The 18944-nt window shown below is 45.7% G+C and overlaps 1 protein-coding gene across 1 annotated transcript; it reads left to right on the plus strand.

Moving 5' to 3' along the window:
• Positions 1–8326: 8326 nt before the first annotated feature.
• On the plus strand, positions 8327–12280 carry Cldn2 (claudin 2). Its single transcript, XM_051141270.1, has 2 exons — positions 8327–9085; positions 11865–12280. Exons 1-2 carry the CDS (start codon positions 8403–8405, stop codon positions 12028–12030), a joined length of 849 nt encoding a protein of 282 aa, XP_050997227.1. The 5' UTR covers positions 8327–8402; the 3' UTR covers positions 12031–12280.
• Positions 12281–18944: the final 6664 nt, after the last annotated feature.

An 18944-nucleotide genomic window follows, 5' to 3' on the forward strand; every position in this document is an offset into this window, starting at 1 on the left:
AAAGTCTCCCCAAGGGGTCGCATGATGGAAGAAAGGCCAAGCTGAAGCCTGGTGAAAGAAGGAGGCTGAAGCCTTTGCCAGGCAAAAGCAGAATTTGCTTCCCAGGAAGAGATTTCACATGACTTACATTCCCACTTTGCTGGACAGGGAGGAGCTAGAGACAACACACAGTCAATGATGGACAGGCCTGCACCTTGCCCGGGCTTGCTCAATCATGCATGCCATCTACAGAAGCCTAATCCTCATGTCAACACCCTGAAGATGGACTTGCAAATTCCCTGAGCCCCTTTATTTCTTCCTCTTCCCAAAGTGCCCATAGTGAATAACATCTCCTTTCTCTGCTTTTTGGTACAACTTGTGACTTCAATTTGTGTCTCAGAGACAATAGTTGAGCCTAGTTTGTTGGGCCTGTCAGAGGCCAGGTATTCACCTTAAAAAATATGATAACAAAACCCAGGTACACATGTTCTCCCTTGGGAGGTTTGCCTTGGAGGTAGAGTAGGGCTGGGGACCTTACCAAAGAGCCACAATGAGTTAAGAACTGCTGTGCTAGGCCACTTGGGCCCTAGTTCACCCAGGCTGTGTTTATGAAGGCTTACTTCCTGCTGAGCCTTGGGGCTGCAAGCCAGGGACACCTAATGGGCATAACAGAACACCCTTCTCTCCCCTCCCCCCAAAGCAGGAATGTTCTAAATTCCTCCTTGGCCCCAATCCCCCTCCCCACAAGGTTTCCCCTGGCCTCACGGAGGAGTTCACACAAAAGCCCAGCTGGAGTTTTTGACAGGGTAAACATAAAACCCACCGAACATTTTTAAGAGTACCTCAATCTTTTCCAAGCTCTGTAAGAAGGCTCAGATTTACAGGTGGATTTTTGAAAAGCTGTGGCAAATAATTAGAAATCCCTTATCACCACAGCCTGTGGCCCCTTGGACCCAGCTTGCCTTTCTCAGGACCTCTGTCCCCAGGAGCATCTCTTCGGAAGCGCTACCAAAGAACAGCTCTGCGAGTATCTGCTCTGTAAGTATCCTGATACAGCTGCTACCCTGCAGACTCATGTAGGTGGGTAGTTTTTTCAACTTACCTGCAGTTACTGGAGCCCATGATGGAGTCAGGGTAGGCTACCTTGGGATGCTGAGGGAAAGGTATGGAAGTGGGCACATGGCGCTATGTGTTTTCTTCAAGTTTTGGCAAGGTTTGTCATCTTTTATGGTGGAGGACAAGCCGGTCAGGTCTTCAGATCAGATCATTTGAAATAAAAGAACTAGGGAGAATACGGAGGAAAGGACCTAGAGCGTTCTCTTTCTCTGGACCACAGGATTAGCAGGATGGGAAGCTCCAACACACTCCTGGGCACGAGAGTTCAAAGGGCAGCAGAAGGTGGGTTCCCCATGACTCTCCTTTTAAGCCCCTCAATCGCTCTCCACAAAAGAAATCCCACCTTCGGCACTGTTATTTTCAAGCGTTTTTAAAAATGGAGTCAGAGTCAAAACATTCACAGTATTTATAAGTAGGGAGACAGCAGTGGGTTTTTTGTTTGTTTCGTAAATCCTTCTTCCCTGTGTTTCCCAGTGCTTTAAAGTACGCTTGCTTTCACTTTGGTGATCACGACAAAAATAAATCTCTTTGTAAAGACAATTATAAAATCTCTTACTCTAGGTACAGTTCCCTTAGCTGTCATTTTATCAACTGATGCAGAAAGGTGGATTGCAAAGTGATAGCTTTGCCACGTACTCAAGCCCTTGGGCAGTGGGAGTAGCTACAGGCTAGGGTGTAACTATCTCAGATTCCTCTGAGGCTGAGGCGCTGTAAAATCAAGGGGTGGAGAAATGAGGATGACCAGCAAACAGGTTCTAATGGCTTCCGTTCCTAACAGAAGACTATATCAGGTCCCTTCCTTGAGCCAGAGGCTCCAAATGGTGCTATCACACTCCTGCTTTTCAGAGGATTGTCAATGGAAACATACTGGGCACTGTAGATGGGGAGACTGCCAAGGCAGCTGCCCTGGTGAGAAGGAGTTAAGTCAGGAGCTGCTGTCAGTCTTAACCTTCTTAATCCTCTCCTGCAGTTCCAATCCCTCCCCTAAGGAAGATTAGGGAAAGATCCAGGGGGAAACTTTCTTGGCCAGCTTTTAGCCACGGAGGATGTTGGCTTCACTCCAGGTGGACAAATCCATCTAGCAAGGCCTAGAGGGTCTGTACCCCCAAAATCTCTGTACCTAGCTTTTAGGAGAACCCCTACATCTGTATTTGTTAAAATGGCCCCTCTGTCTCCACTATCTGATTCTAGACAAAGCGAAGTCAGGAATAACGAACTCAGTGGATTTCTTCAACAGGTTCTAGCTAGGCACAACTGAGACCAGACCCTAAATCTTTTGACACTCAGCCTGGGCCCTTATCTTCACAGTGCTGCTACTGCTCACCCAAGATGCATCCAGGAGCTAGCCTCCCCACCAGCCACTTGCTAGTTTGTCAAGCTGGACTTCCTGACCCTAAGGGAGAATTAACTTCCAGGCAGCCACTTTCCCCCATTGGAATAAACCCTGACCGTGTCTTTTCTTCCTGCTGAGCTACGGTGACACCCTCTCTGAAGATGCCAGTCCTTAGTAAGGGCTGGTTCTTGACTCAACTTTCCTTCCATGACTACCATGCTGCCAGGATAGGTTTTCCTCCTGGAGAAGCTTTGATTCCTTTGGGGAAATGAGGCCTGCTGTTTTGTTTTTGTTTGCTTGGGTTTTTTGGTTTTTGGGTTTTGGTTTGTTTGTTTTTGTTTTTGTTTTGTTTTGTGACAAAGTCTTGCTATGTAGCTGATACTGACCTGGAACTCCCCACCCACCCACCCAAACCCACACTGTAGCCCAAGCTGGACTGTTTCTTTCTGTTGCCATCCCAAGAAATCTGAGGCCTAAGCTCCTTCTCTGAGAGCCAGGAGTTCTTTCCTAACAAAAACTTCAAGGCTGTGCTCCACTTTTCTGTGTGTCAGAAGAGAAGAAAAGGTATTTAACTCACCCTGGGCTAGGAGTGGAGGAAGGCCCAAGAACAGTTCTCAGAAAAGGATGCTCAAAGCACTAAAGAATGACCAGCAGCTCTCCAGGCAAATGGTGGCTGGCAAGGCAGATATAGAGAACTGCAACTACTCAGTTACAGATGAATTGAAGTACACGTACGTGGAGTTCAGTCTAGAGGCATAAGGCATGAAATGGGAGGTTAATGGTTAGAGATGAAACTCAGGAGAAAAGCATGAGGTCAGACAATAGAGAGCTTTTGCTAGTTTCCTAGGAGACTGAAGCTGAAGCTCAACTTGAAAAGAATCAAAAGTTCCTAAAGTCTTTTAAGCATGGCAAAGTGTAGCATGGTTGGATTTATACTTTAGAAAGAGCCGACATAACTACATGGTGACTGGCTGCAGGGGCAAGGCAGAAGTAGAGTTAGAGAGACAAATCAGAGGGGCCTCTGTGATTTCCAGTGGATAAGAGATATTGACTATGTGGTCTTAAAAAGGGTCGGGCAGTGTCGATGGAGAGAAATAGATAAATTTGTGTTTTATTTTGAAGACTGGAAAGACTTTAATATGATTATAAGTCAAGAAAATGTGAGGAAGCCAGTTGTGGTGGCTCATCCCTATAATTCCCATGTTCAGAGGCTGAAGTGAAAGGGTTGCCACAAGTTTAAGGTCAGCCTGGGCTATGTAGCATGACCCTATCTCAAAAAGAAGAAAAAAATAAATAAAGAAGACAGAAAGGCTGAAGAATCAAAGCCTACTGGCTTGGGTTACTGGAGAAGTGGTTATAGTATAGAGATAGGGCATAGCGAATGAGGAGTGGTTTGAGGATGGGAAAGGAAGAGAGGAAGAAAATTCAGTTTTGAATATGTCAAGTTTCAGGTGCCATTAATACATCCATGGGTGGTCATTCCAAATTCAGCAAGCCTTGCGTTCAAAAGAGAGATCTTTTTTGGTATGGTTTTAACCCGAGAGAGGTATAGATTTAACAGCCATTGTGAAGCTACGGCAAAAAGATCCTGGGATACATAGTGAGGACCAAGGCAGTCACAGTTACGTGTTAAAGGCCCATCTCTAAAAGGAGAGAAAGAGGAATGGCAACATTGGAAGGAGCACTGTAGGAAGCAATAGAGAAGTCTGTTTTCTGAAGGGAGGGGCAAGGTAAACTGGCAGATAAATGAATATGAGGTGTTAGAATAAGGAAAGGATTAACTTTGGTGGCAGCTTTCTCAGTGGATGGCAGAAGCAGGGCTGCAGCAAGCAGCAAAGTGTCTGCAGAGGTCAAAGAGTGTTATCGATATTAAATGGGTAAAGGAAGTTGGCTGAAAAGAAGAAGGGTCAAAGCTGACAGTAATGGCTCCGTGATGAGGAGGTATGGGGGAGGGACCTGGATAGGCACAGTTGCGACCAGACTAGCGGAAGAAAGCCGGTGCCAGAAAAGGCCTTGCCCCTTGTCACAGCTGATGATGGCAGAGCTTGGTAAACGTGCGTTGACACCTGCTTGGCATTGTTTTGCATAGAAACCATCGGCACTGCTACCAGCCATGTGTAAGGCACATGAGAGACAGACATAAATGAGATAAATGTCACCAAGTAGCTCATGTACCAGCAGAGGGAAAAATGAGCCTAAATAGGAAATTACAATATAATGCAAGTATGTCATGAGCTTGGTTTTGGCATCTATTATATAGTAGAGATTATCAGTATATCTATCCTGGAATAGTTGATAATTAAATGAATTAACACATATAAAAAGTGCTTGTAATAGTCACACAAGGAACATCATATAGTCTGGTATAATGCTGCATGCCTGTATTCCTAGTGCTTGCATGGATGAGTCAAAATGACCATGAGTTTGAGGCTTGTTTGTGCTACACAGTGGGTTGCAGAAAGGCTTGGTCTACATGGTGAAATGCTGTCTCTAAACAAAACAACAGAGAAGAAGGAAAAACACAATATGTACGTTGCTATTATTATTGTTATGATGATAATGGGATAGATGAATGAATTGGTACTATATTACTGTAAGGTACTATAAGAATATAGAAGTGTGTCCTGGAGCAACTGTTCAGTGGTTAACAGTACTGGGTGCTCTTCTGGAGGACCCAGGTTCAAATCTCCACACCAACACAGTGGCTCAGGACCATCTATACCTCCAGTTCCAGGGAATCCAATGCTTTCCTTTGGGACCCAAGGGCCATGCACATATGGGCACACAGACACCCCCACGAGCAAGACATTTACACACATAAAGATAAAAACAAATAAATCTTTAGAGACAATTGAAAAGAGGGACACTGGACCATGTCTAGGATGAGAGCTAGCCAATAAATTGAGGCATTCCTTATAGTACAGCCTGTGCCCAGCCACGGGAGCCAAACACCGCATGACATGATAGAAGAGCTGACCGTACTTTAGTTCAGCCAGAGTATGGAGCATGAGCAGGTGAGTGGCAAGAGGCAACTCTGAGGAGGTCAGGAAATGCAAACAAGTTTGGACTTTATCCTTGGGCCAATGTGAGCCACTGGAATGTCTTCGAGAAGCACCTTGCTGTGAAAGCACGAGAACCTGAGTTCAGACGTGCAAGAACAATGTCAAAACGGAAAATCTGGGTGTGGAGCTGTGTGCACTTCGGGTGGAAGAGGAGGAGGCAGCGGATCACAGGGCTTTGCTTGTTAGCCAAGACAACACACTCTAGCTTCAGAGAAAGACCATTTTAAAAAAAAAAAAAGACAGAGGGAAATGATATAGTGCAGTGAGGAAAGGCACTTGCTGCCAAGTCTACCCACCTGCATTTGAGCACCACAGCAACTCACATGGTGGAAGAGGAGGACCAACTCCCCACAAGTAGCCCTCTGACCTCTACATGCACACATAGGGAGGCACAGATGCATTCTAAAATAAAAAGCATCAAAAAAAAAAAAAACCCAAAAAAGTCTAAAACATAAGATGGAGAAAAATCAAGGAGGATACACCAAGTCAATGTCTGGTCTCCACAGGTTCATGCACCAAGTACCCTCCTACACACACACACCGGTAAACGTGTGTGTGTGTGTGTGTGTGTGTGTGTGTGTGTGTGTGTGTGTGTGTGTGTGTATCCATACAGCCACGTGTGGGTACATGTCGACACATTCAAGTAATGACTTCATCAGATTAATATATTGAAAGATCATCATGGCAACAATATGGAGACTGAGTTGGAAGAGGAAGGACTGGAAGTAAGGCCAGTTAATAAATGATTATTTCTCCCAGGCAAGAAAGGAAGAATGAGCAACTTCTGCGTTAGAAAGCAGAGGCAGGAGGATCGCTGTGAGTTCGAGGCCAGCCTGGTCTACAAAAGTGAGTCTAGGACTGCCCGGACTGTTACACAGAGAAACTCTGTCTCGAAAAACCTAAAACAAACAAACAAACAGTGGTGGAAACGAGAAACAAGAGTCACCCATTTAGAGAAAGTGCAGGAGATAGAACTAGTGGAACTTCATAATTATAAGATGCAGGGATAAATAGGGACAGGGTGTCAGGGGTCACTCCGGGGAATATTGGTCTGGATGGAGAGGGCTACCATTGGCCGATAACATGGGACCCAGGCAGGAACTGATCTGGAGGTCCAGAGAGAGAGAGAGAGACAGAGAGAGAGAGAGAGAGAGAGAGAGAGAGAGAGAGAGAGAGAGAGAGAGAGAGAGAGAGAGAGAGAGAGACAGAGACAGAGAGAGAGAGAGAGAGAGACAGAGAGAGAGAGAGAGAGAGAGAGAGAGAGAGGTGCTATGTTCATTTGAATATGCCAAACTTGAAGTTGCCGTAAGATTTTTTCATGCTCCCACCATGCTAGATGCCAACCTCGTCCTCACAGAGCTTTGTATTAGACTATTCCTATCACCTGTGTTGACTGTTATGAGAGCTCCTACTGAAAATTCACATTTGGATAGGAAATAGATTAGGTAACGGGGTAGGGGGTGCTTGTTCTTCTCTGGAGTTTTAATTCAGAGAAGAATGGATTCCTGAGCAATGGCAAAGAGCCATTTGAACATATTTGTTTGTTTTATTTTATGAGTATGAGCACTTTGCCTGTATGTGCCAGGTGTCCTCAGAGCCCAGAAGAGGGAATCAGATCCCCTGGAACTAGAATTACTGACCGTTCTGAGGCCCCCATGTAGAGGCTGGGAATTGAACCTGGGTCCTCTGGAAGAGCAATGAGTGCTCTTCAGCACTGAGCTATCTCTCCAGCCCCCAGCAGAGAGATTTGGAGGGAAGTGAAGATGGAGTAGCAGGGTTGTATTGGGGTAAAAATGAGTGGGGTGACTAGTCTAGGAGAAGGTAGGGGGAGGTGTATAGTTTCAACTTTTGTGTCCCGAGCCTTGGAAAGAGTGAAAAATCTCGGAACGCTGCACAATTCTATTTATCGTTGAATTCCTGCCTGCCGCTTGTAAAGCCCTCTAATTCTGGAGCAGCTTTCCTTCCCTCCAACTTCTGTACCATCTCTGACTGCTGGGGACCTCAAGGAGTCCTGGGACCTGGAACCGCTTTTCTCTGGAGCCCTCCCATGTCATTTGAGAGGTTGGTCATGGGACCATCACTTAGGAGAGGAGACAGGAAGGACCTGGTGTGTTATACCTTTGGGTGGGGGGATCCTTATGCTAACTTCCAGGGAGGGATCTGGCCAAAGCTAGAAAGACCTGATCTCTCAGAGAATGGGCAGAAAGCTTTGTTACCCACCCCAGTCTGCCCTGAAAAGTATGTTATTTGCCACAGGCAAAATATTTAGGGCTGTGCCACCCTTCTTCAGTCCCTTAGGGAATTCAAGCAGCCTCTAACAAACTGGAGTCCAAGGACACATTCTAAGACTTGTCCAACACAATCCAGTCTCCTGGAGTTTGGCCTCAGTCTGCAATTGAGGGGCCCTGTGGTGTGGTTGCTTGGTAATATGTTAAATAGCAGGGCTTGGAGACTAGCAGTGGAGTTAACACACCACAACTGCTATTGCCATCACTACCTTCTCGGAAAGCAGCCACCTGTCTGGCCCTTGCCTTTGTCTGACTGCCAACCTAAAGCATGTGCCTACGCAGGAGGTGATGACATTTTGGCTCTACTTCCAAAGTTTTTTTTTTCTTCTTTCTCATGTGTTATTTTAAAAGATAACAAAGGTCAAAAGGCATCCAGTGTTTTCTGGTTTCTCATAAGCTTCTGGTCAATATTTAATCTGGTTTATGGTTTTTTTTTAAAGTTTTCTAGATGCCTTCTTGAGCCGGCTTGTGGCCACCCACAGATACTTGTAAGGAGGAAAGAAGTCAGCTTGCCAGAGACACTGTGAGATGAGGGATTAGAGGCCCCGAGGTCCAAGAAGCAAGAGCAGCAGCCAAAAAGACAAGCGAACGGGCTCCGAAGATACTTCCACTGAGAGGTCTGCCATGGCCTCCCTTGGTGTCCAACTGGTGGGCTATATCCTAGGCCTTTTGGGGCTATTAGGCACATCGATTGCCATGCTGCTTCCCAACTGGCGGACAAGTTCTTATGTCGGTGCCAGCATTGTGACGGCGGTCGGCTTTTCCAAGGGCCTCTGGATGGAGTGTGCCACACACAGCACAGGCATCACCCAGTGTGATATCTACAGTACCCTTTTAGGACTTCCGGCTGACATCCAGGCTGCCCAGGCCATGATGGTGACATCCAGTGCAATGTCCTCACTGGCTTGCATTATCTCTGTGGTGGGCATGAGATGCACAGTGTTCTGCCGGGAATCTCGAGCTAAGGACAGAGTGGCTGTGGTGGGTGGAGTCTTCTTCATCCTTGGCGGAATCCTGGGTTTTATCCCAGTTGCCTGGAATCTTCACGGCATCCTTCGGGACTTCTACTCACCACTGGTTCCTGACAGCATGAAATTTGAGATTGGAGAGGCCCTTTACTTGGGCATTATTTCAGCTCTGTTCTCTTTGGTAGCTGGAGTCATCCTCTGCTTTTCCTGCTCACCTCAGGGAAACCGTACCAACTACTATGATGGCTACCAGGCACAGCCTCTTGCCACTAGGAGCTCTCCAAGGCCTGGTCAACAGCCCAAAGCCAAGAGTGAGTTCAATTCCTACAGCCTGACTGGGTATGTGTGAAGAACCAGGGGCCAGAGCTGGGGGTGGGGTGGGTGGTGGGTGGTGGCTGGGACTATAAAAAAATGTAGTGGACAATGCCCCCAGGGTCACAGGCAAAGGACATTGCCACTGAATCATGTGTACGGTGCTGCTGAGGATAGACTGACTTTGACCATTGGATGCAGTAAAGGCAGAGATGGGAACTGGTGTGACAGCATGTAGGTTGAATTGCCAAGGACACTCACCAAGCCAGTTTTTCTATTTCCCTCATCTTGCCTCACCAAGACACCTCCTATGCGTTGAATGTTGAACCTAAAACTCCAAATCCCATCCTTGCCACTCTCCTACGCTTTGGTTTACCTGGAGATCTCTCCTCCGGTCCACTAATAATATCCCATTGACTGAAAAACCTCTGATCAAAAGACTCCCCCCTTCCTCAGGCTGAGGTTGGCTCTTAACTCAATTGCTGGGGGACAGAGAGAAGAAAGAGGGGTGGCTTCTGCAGAGCATGTCTCTAGCTCCCTTCTCAAACCTCCATCCAAAGAAATGGATTGGTCAGTAATGGGCCCTGACGCCTCTCTCCCAATTTTGGTGTGAATGCAGCGAGACTGGTTTCTCAAGGAACTGAAGGCAAGCTCTCACGGCACCCAGCGGAGAGCAATTAAACGGCGTGCAGGATGGGAGGCAACTTGGGACCCCCACCCCCCGACCCAAACCATGAGACTCACGTCTCAGGACATTTCTTATAATTCCCATATGTTTATGGGCCAGGGATGGAAGCATAGCTACAGGAAAGCGCAAGGCTGCTGCATTCTGACTCCACCAAGGAATTGCCAAGAAGCTGCAGTTAACAGCTGCCACCGAAACCTCTGTCTCCCTCTGGGGTGTCTGACCTAGCCTCCTGGCTAAACCACAAGACTTGGAGCCCTAGACAAGGGTTTCCTTGAGGGACAATAAGCCAGAATTTCTAGTACTGCCCTTCAACATGGGCGCTAAAGAGGACTGTGCATGTTACTACTCCTTAGCCCTGGCCAAGAATGAATAAGGGACTTCAGTATCAAAGAGCTGGACATGTACGGTGGCTGCTGTGTGTGTTCCTACTGTTTTGGAGAGTCTTCTTTACTAGAAACTTTAGATTTAATGGAAAAAAACAACCCCCCTGGGGTAGACTCAGCATTGCAGAGCCTCTGAAAGACCATAGCACGAGACAGCTGTGCTTTGTCACTTTTAATAACCTGCATCATCATCCATCCGAAGCTATTCTTGCAGGTATGCCAAGTCTCCAGTGCGGAACATTCGACCAGGGTGTTGCCTTTAGGACCTGAGTGCTAGGGGAGCTGCTGCCTGAGACTGTGCTTGAGGTGGAAGAACAGAGAGGATGATTCTCGCTCAAACACTTTCACCTCCAAGGTCTTAAAATGCTCCATTTCCTCTGTGGGGGTGGTGGGGGACATAAACCAGAGACGTTCCTCCCTGCCAGCTTAATGTCCAGCTTCAGAAGATGCCAGCACACCTCGTCAGAACTGCGGCACCGGGCCTTTCCTAATTCCACCATATGACTTGTGTTCCAGTTGTTTTTCTGACCTGGGAGCCATTTCCTCTTAGCTAAGTTGTCCCCATGCTCAGCATCGCCTCTTTCACTGACCCTGCTCTGACCACTCCTTCCTGCTCTTACCTCTTCCTCCTCCAACTCCCAATATATATACATTGCTTAATACTTATTATTCATAATTTTGATTGATAGTTTATAGTTCTTGAAAATGCATGTGTGTGTTGGAGTGTGTGTGTGTGTCTATTTGTTATGATCTCTAAATTTCACTGTAAGTACTTGGAGGGCAGTTGCCATATCTTAGGCCTGTCCGTATGTATATCCAAGACTGTAACAGTGCTGGGCACACACAAGATGATCAATAAATGCTTGCTGATTGTGTAACTGTTGTATTGATTAAAAGACAACTAAGACAGGGCATATGTGAATGGAAAGGAACTGGGTTAAGGGAGGCAGTGGGAACCTATCTTTCTGTGCACAAAGGTTCACAGAAACGTCCAGGTATTGTGAAGACAATCAGAACACATGACAATGCCCCTCACAAAAGAAATGGAGTCCTTCATCTTGCCCAGGGTTCATCCTTTTTCAGAAAATATTTTTTTTTGAAAATCTCTTAGTTGGGGCTAGTTATTAAACTGTTATATGCTTATTCCTTTCATTCTCCAACCCACTAACATGAGGAAGTGGAAGCTGATCCGATTATCTATCTCCATTTGGCATATAGGAAAACTAAGATGCACACAAGTAAAGGTTTTCCCAGGGCTACACAGCTGGAGTTAGTGCCTTAGTCTCTTGACTCTGAAAATAGGATCTTGCTGATCCAACAATATTCACAGCTGGTAAGAATAGCACTCTAGAAGTTCCCATGCAGTCTAAAGAAATGTACTTATGGCCAGCAAAGTAACATGGGTCACACAGGCTCCCTGTCACCCATGAAGGAGATCTGGAAAAGTGGGAATTTATCAAGCATTACTTCTGCCCACTCCTATCATGTCAGCCATCTGACTAGGGGGATGCTGAGTCGTCCTCTAAGACCGAACACCTTGGTTTTAAGTCCTCTAACTCTGGAGGAGTTTGGGACACCAGTGATTTGACTTCATAAGGAGATAATAAAGCCTAATAATAAGAATATTAATACAATACTAATAGTAATGAGGCCCAATGAGATTCAGCGTAGCCAGTCCTTGAATTTAGGAGGCACTGGCCTTGCACTTCTAAAGTGGATCTTCTTTGGTGTACAGGGTTGGAGACAGCATCCAAGTCCATTTAGAGGGAAAGGCAGGGGAGGAGAAGGGCCCACTGCATAGTAAGAAGTCATCTCTTATCTGGTACCAGAATCCCCAGTGCTTGACTGGGGACAATTGGAGGCTGAAAGATGGGCTTGCTTTGACAACAACGTCTTGGTGACTCCTCAGTATGACTCCGATTACTCACCATCTGTCTAAGGCACTTTCGTCCTGTAAACAAACACCTTGGTGAAGCTGGCTTTTCACAGGAGATGAAATGGAGCACCAAGGAGGTGAGTAAAACATCTAAGATTGCAGAGTGTCAAAATCTGGCTTACAAGCTGGGAAACTACAGTAACACAGGTCAGGGATTGTAAACCTCAGAAAGTATGTGATGGCCCATGGCTCTTCCAATTTTCGGACTCCCCTCTGTGTCTGCCACGGAATAGAAGAGCTTATGAGGGAAGTAAGCCACACAGCTGTCCTTTGTTTTAGAATGAGGCTGTCCTGGTGGTAACTACAGCCTTCCCTAATCTAGAAAGTTCCAGTGGAAGGAAGTAAAAGTTCTTCCTCAGTTAGAAAAGCCACAGCCTGATTAAAAAGAAGAAGAAGAATCCAGGTTCCCTCTGATTGGTTGATCAAGGAAAGCCTTCCTCTGAATGGTTTCCTAGAAATTTCCTGAATCCTGGTCCAAACCGAACAGTTTCCAGCTCCCACACTGCCTTTCCATCATAAAGTAATTTAGATTAAGCATAGACTAAGGGCATAGTAAAGGCCATTGTGTTAATGCCCCCACCTCAAGGTTCTGACCCTTGTACAAAGAGAGATGCTTTGGGCCTCTTTCTTTCCTATGATACTAGCATGACTCATGCTTTCCCCATCTTGGGGCCCTAGTGACCCATTATTATGTGATCATTAATGGAGGTGGGGAGACAGAAACTGCTTTCTCAGTGGAAAAGCAAGCTCCAACTTTCTGAGCCCTTTATCCTGACAGTCACCTAACTGAGCAGCCTTTGAGCCAGCCAGTAAGCCAGGCCACAGCACGCAGCCTGAACTCTCAGTCAGGATAAGGTGCACCAAGTAAGGGCTGTGAGGGTGAAAGCGGTGGACAATGTAAAGTCTATGCCTGGAGGAAGTTGACAACTAAGGTGGGAAGAAAAGTCATGTACACGGAACTATAGCACCAGGCAGAACACAGACTGCCTCTTGAGAGATGGGGGTGGGGGGTACCTAAGAGTGTCTGGGGAGAATATTTAAACTCTAACCCATTTTTTAAAAAATGGGGTGACCTTGGGAAGGATGGAGAAGGATGATGGAAAAAAAAAAAAACAATCCTATTTCCTATGGCTGAAGTTCTATGGGAGCTTGAGAAAGGGAATAAAGAGCCTTGGTAGGAGGAAACAGGGCTCAACTACATAGGTAGGCCATGATCCTTCAGAGCAGGGCTCCAAGAGAGGGAGTGACCCTGAGGCTCAGTGACCCTGAGGCTCAGCCTTCCCCTCCTTATCCCCTCCCCTTCTGTAGTTCTTCGGAAGTTGCCCAGGCAGCAGAAGCAGAGCCAGCCAATCCATGTACCCTGGGACCTTTTGGCTCTGAACTAGAGTGGAAACATAAATGTATGAGGAAGAGAGAGTGCTATCAGAGCTCCGTGTTCTGGGTAGTATTATAGGAAGGCAAAGGAGGTTTTGCAGTGAAGGTCGACTGCTCCCTCTCTGGCCAGTGGGCAGAGGATCTCGTCATTCTTGCAGCTTCCTGATCTAGACCAGAGTCTAGTTTCACAGACTCTGAAAGTGTCTCTGTCTCCTCAGCTGGCTGAAGCCTGGCCCTAGCTCAACCTAGTCTCCCTGGCCAAGCGGCTCTCTGGCTTTGATGAGAGCTGCTGTTATCTCAAGAAGGAAGGAAACTTCAAACAGGAAGTCCAGCAGCAGGATATCTTTCTCTTCTGCCCTAAGTGACTGCTCATTGAATGTCGTGGTGTGATAACTGATAAAAGATTAGCAGGTGGTTATCGCGTCCAAAAATATAGAGACTATGATCTGACCACGCCCTCTCCTACCCACAGCTGACCACATTTCTGGGAACGAGGAAACCGTAACTTTCACTCACAGCTTTCTGTTCCAAGAGTCCGTGCTCTGGAAGACAAGCAGGACTTGACCAAGCAGGAAACCCCATACAAGGGGTGCATCTCCAGACATTTTGAGGAGAGAGTTGCTGCTTTCTTGTAATCCTTGAAGTCCTGTTTCTTCGGAATGACCCTCTTAGCACTTCACAAGTCACCTAGAAGGGCTTTGAAGAACTTTGCAAACACTCATGATTGCAGAGAGAGAACTCTGAGAACATTGTATACTTTAAAGAACTATCGTAGGTACCAGGATGGCATATTAAATGACAAAGGAGTAGTGTGCCAGACACACCATCTATCTATACTTATCACTCTGAGCTATTTGAAAAAGTTCAGCGGGAGTGAAAGGGCAGAGCTCTAAAAGTAAAAAGAGCAGGCTCTCCTTGTAACTGCTTTGCCTGAGCTTGGTTGGGGAATGACACACTAGGACGAAAGAGAATGGAGTAGCAGCTCCCACAGAGGACTATCTGATGATACTGGGAATCGCCTAGTCCCTTGGTTTAAAGGCACTAAATACTCGACTTAAAAATCAAGTACATTGTCTGGGAAGAGAAACACAGTCAGCCACTGACAACAGAAACTGCACTAGTTTGTTTTTTGTTTGTTTGTTTGTTTTTTGGGGGTGTAGTCCTGAAAGGAGCCAGGGAGATGGCTCAGAGATTGAGAGGTTCAGAGGTCCTGAGTTCCGTTCCCAGCAGCCACACAGTGGCTCATAGTCATCTATAATAACATCTGATGCCTTCTTCTGGTGAGCAAGCCGAACAGTGTATAAATAATAAATACATAAATCTTTAAAACAACAACAACACAGGGGTAATTGGGAACCAGTGGGGAGCAGGAGCTCCTTTGGAGCAATGCTTGCATCCTTCAAATGGATGATTCAGCAGCTTCAGAGATGAGGCCAGCAGAGAACTAAGAAAAAGGCAGCCAGGTAAGAAAGGGGGTGCTATCATCCCATTAGCAATTCCATGACCTCTTGTGTGGTTAATTTTACTCTTCTTTGTGTAATAATAAACTCGCATGTTCTCAAGTGTCACTTCTTCACTCCCTGAGAGTTGCCCAACTCAGCAGAGTCTGGGAAAGGGGGGGTTCAAAGAAGCCAGAGAGAACACTCCAGGAGGAGGGCAGCAAGTCCAAGACCTCCCAGAGTGTAGGAACAGGATCCCAATGACTGTTTTGCTATCAGGAAAGCTGCCAAGGAACAGCCCGAGTGAAAAACCCAGTCAAGAGGAAATGAATTTCCAGGTTGTTTGGAGATATAATTATTACACAAGCGAACGGTTTCCGATCATGAGGGCAGTTAAATATTGTATGTGATTTGGGACCACTCCTATCTGTGTGGGCTGCCTTTTAGCATATTTCTACAGACAGGAGAAAGACTGGACTGGTTATATGGAGCACTTGTCAAAGAGCTGGGCTTCTGGTGTCGGACATACCTCGATTTAGATTTTTCCTTAACAGTTTGGGAAAGCCGTGCCAACTCTCTACACTTGATTTTCTTGTCTGTAAAACAGAGATACTGTGTGCAGTCTTGGCATCTTGGTATACAGTAAATTCAAAATGGTTAACTCATATCTAAACATACTGGTGACTTAAATGGCTATATCAGTCAGTGTCTGTAGTGCACAGGGAGAGATAACACACACAGACACACACACACACACACACACACACACACACACACACACACACACACACATGTTTTCTAGTTCAGGCTGGACTCAACTTCCCATGTCTTTATGTAGTAGCTGCAACTGAAGATGGCCTTGAATTTCTGATCTTTCTGTCTCTACTTCCCAAGTGTTTAGGTCAAAAGAATGGCAAGGGCAACCATGCCTGTTTTTTATGGTGCTAGGAATTGATGAAGGAGTCATGTTTGCCAGACAAGCACTTAACGAACTAGGTTATATCTTCATCCCCAAAGTGAATTTTCTTTTTAAAAATTTATTGCATTTATATTCTCTCTCTCTCTCTCTCTCTCTCTCTCTCTCTCTCTCTCTCTCTCTCTCTCTCTCTCTCCTTCCCCCCTTCCCCCCATCTCCCTTCCTCCCTCCCCCCTCTCATATGTGCACACATGCCACATATATACACATACCATGGGCATGTGTGGAGGTCAGAAGACAACTAGTGAGAGTTGGTTTTCCTCTTCTGCCATATGGGTTCTAGGAATTGAACAAGCTGTTACGCTTCGTGGCAAGTGCCTTTACCCACTAAGCCATGTCACTGGGCCAATAAAGTGCACTTTCTACCACGGATGTGAATTTAATTTAGACAGGTCGTTGTCTTTTCCAGGTCAAAACTTTTCAAGATTCTCTCCCGAGGTTTAACTTCCCTGAAGATCTTGAGTAAGTTTCCACGGGTACAGTTCTAGAAACAGAATAAGCTGGGAAGAACATGATAGCAGTCGCTCTTTTACATTTTCCCGTAAGACTCCTGGGAGGGGAAGAAAACTAATCATTCACCAGGTCCTGCTGCTAGAGAGGAGCTCAGTCTGTGCTCCTCTGAGGCTAACTTCCTGAAGTAGGGACTGTTTGGGAAATTTCAACAGCCAGTGTTCTGATTCTGCACCTCCCAAAGCAATGCCAAGTTCTTCATTCATTCTGTTCCTTGTACTTTCAGTTGGATATTCACTTTAACCTTTCTGCTTTACCCATGTGTTCCTGATTTCTGCTACCAGCATGTGATTATTATACTATTCCCTAGAACTGGAAACTGCTCTCAGCACACTGCACTAACTCTTTGGGTTTTCAGGGTCCATCTGTATGAGCAGACCTGGGGAGGTGGACATTTTTTCTCAATCTTCCCTGTCTTTCAGAACACAGAGGGTAGATGTGTGGAATGTGTTTGGCTTGCAGAAAGCAACCAATGCATTTGTACTACATTCTCCATAAGTGGGTTTATGGCAATTCACACCAAAATGCTGACTAACAAAAATTTGGTCTTAAGATTATTTTCTGCTGGGTCTGCTTTTAATCCCAGCACTCGGGAGGCAGAGGCAGGGGGATCACTGTGAGTTCGAGACCAGCCTGGTCTACAAAGCGAGTCCAGGACAGCCAAGGCTGCACAGAGAAACCCTGTCTCGAAAAACAAAATAAATAAACAAACAAAAAACCAAAAACAAAACAAAATAAAACAAGATTATTTTCCATTGCAAAACTGAATGGGGGCTATAGTTCACTAGTGTGTATATTTAGGATGCACATTACAGTTCACTAGTGTCATGTATATTTAGCATGCACAAAGTCCCACTTTAATACTGAGTACCAATAAGTAAAATCAATTGCTATTCATGCCTCACTTATTAACTAATTTTTCTATGCCCAAGACTTTCAGGTCAGTTCTCACAATTAGTTTATTATCCAAACATGCGACTTGACTTTTGAGACATGTTCTCACTATGCAGTCAAGGCTGGCCTTGACTATGGACCTTCGTGCCTCAGCCTCTTGAATACCAGCTTACAGACAACCTTACGCTGACTTTTAAAAAGATCTATTTTATTTTTATCCATGTGCATGTGTGCATATGTACACGCAGGTGCCTGAGGGAACAGAAGAGGACTCAGATCCCCCAAGGCTGGAGTTCTAGGCCATTGTAAGCTCCCCAGTATGTGTGCTGGCAACTGACCCTCTACAAGAGCAGCAAGCTCTCTTAAGCACTGAGCCATCTCTCCAGCCCACGCTGACTTTTGAATTAGAGCACGGAGTTCCTGATACAAATCATGAGGCATGATGGTCCGCATAAGACATGCCCATCAAAATTCTTGAGAAGACGGCTATTCTTCATTCCTAAGAGGCCTCCTAAAATGAGTTTTAATTCACAGTACAGAATTCTGAAGCATGCTCTATCTTGAGATTGCCCTTGCGAACTAAGAACACAGCCTTTGCCTCTAAATTGTTGAGCCAGCTAATGTGTGAGCACAAGCCATGGGCAAACAAACCCTCCTGATAGCTGGTCCTGCAGGGTCACTGGCCCGCTGATCATCCAGGTGCCCATTAGTTCATACAAGTATGTACTGACCTAACCCACACCCAGAACTTGCTTCCTTGAGACTTGCTCTGTTCTTAGCTTATGACCCACTCTTCTTTTTACAGCTGAATTGAATCACCATTGCTCTTGAAAAGACTGACAAGGAGTTCTTAGTAAGGTTTTTTTCTGTTTGGTTTTACTCTCAAGTACAGCAGTTTCCTGGTTACATTTTGTACTTTCTGGAATTTATTCAGGTTGGTTTTGTGATGACCACTCATCTTCCCTTTCTCTTTTACTCCTGAAGAAGAGTCACTAAACAAACACTAGTTTACTCACAGCAACCTCACTCCTCGAGTTGGCAGCACTTAGTGTGTCAGCCTTTCATTCTCAGAGGTTACTGCCCAGGGAGGTTATCTCCCTCATGCATACTCATTGATTCACACTCCTTTATGAATAGGACACTGTTTAGATCACTGAGATGGAGATATGAACAAAAACACAATTCCATCATTAAACCATTCAGTAACAACCATTTATTGCTCATTTACTATATCCCAGGTTCTATGATAAGCAGTAGGATACAGTGGTTAGCAAACCAAGCATGGCCTTATAGAACTTATCGAAACAGGTATATAGGAACAACGTGTGTTATATTCACCAGTGGGCATCACACAGCACATAGTAGGTGCCCAAGAAATATTTATTGAATGAATGAAAATGACCAAGTATATAAGCTTTTTACGAACTGGAACCAAAACAAGGACACAGTGGGAAGATAATGTGATAGAGGAAAAAGGCAAGGCCTTCTTAGAAAGATAGAAGCAAGAAGAGCGAACCATGCCAAGACTGGAAATAACATTCCAGGAGCAGAATGGGTAAGGAACATCTCAGAAGGAAAGTACAGTATAGGCAAAGGCTCTGGGCTTAAGTGAGAGCTTGCTATGTTCCAGTGGGAAGCCAAGTGTGCAAGAGTAACATGATACATGAAGAGAGATCACTGAGACAA

The sequence above is a fragment of the Acomys russatus genome, chromosome X (genome assembly GCF_903995435.1).
Source record: "Acomys russatus chromosome X, mAcoRus1.1, whole genome shotgun sequence".
NCBI classification, from domain to species: Eukaryota; Metazoa; Chordata; class Mammalia; order Rodentia; family Muridae; genus Acomys; species Acomys russatus.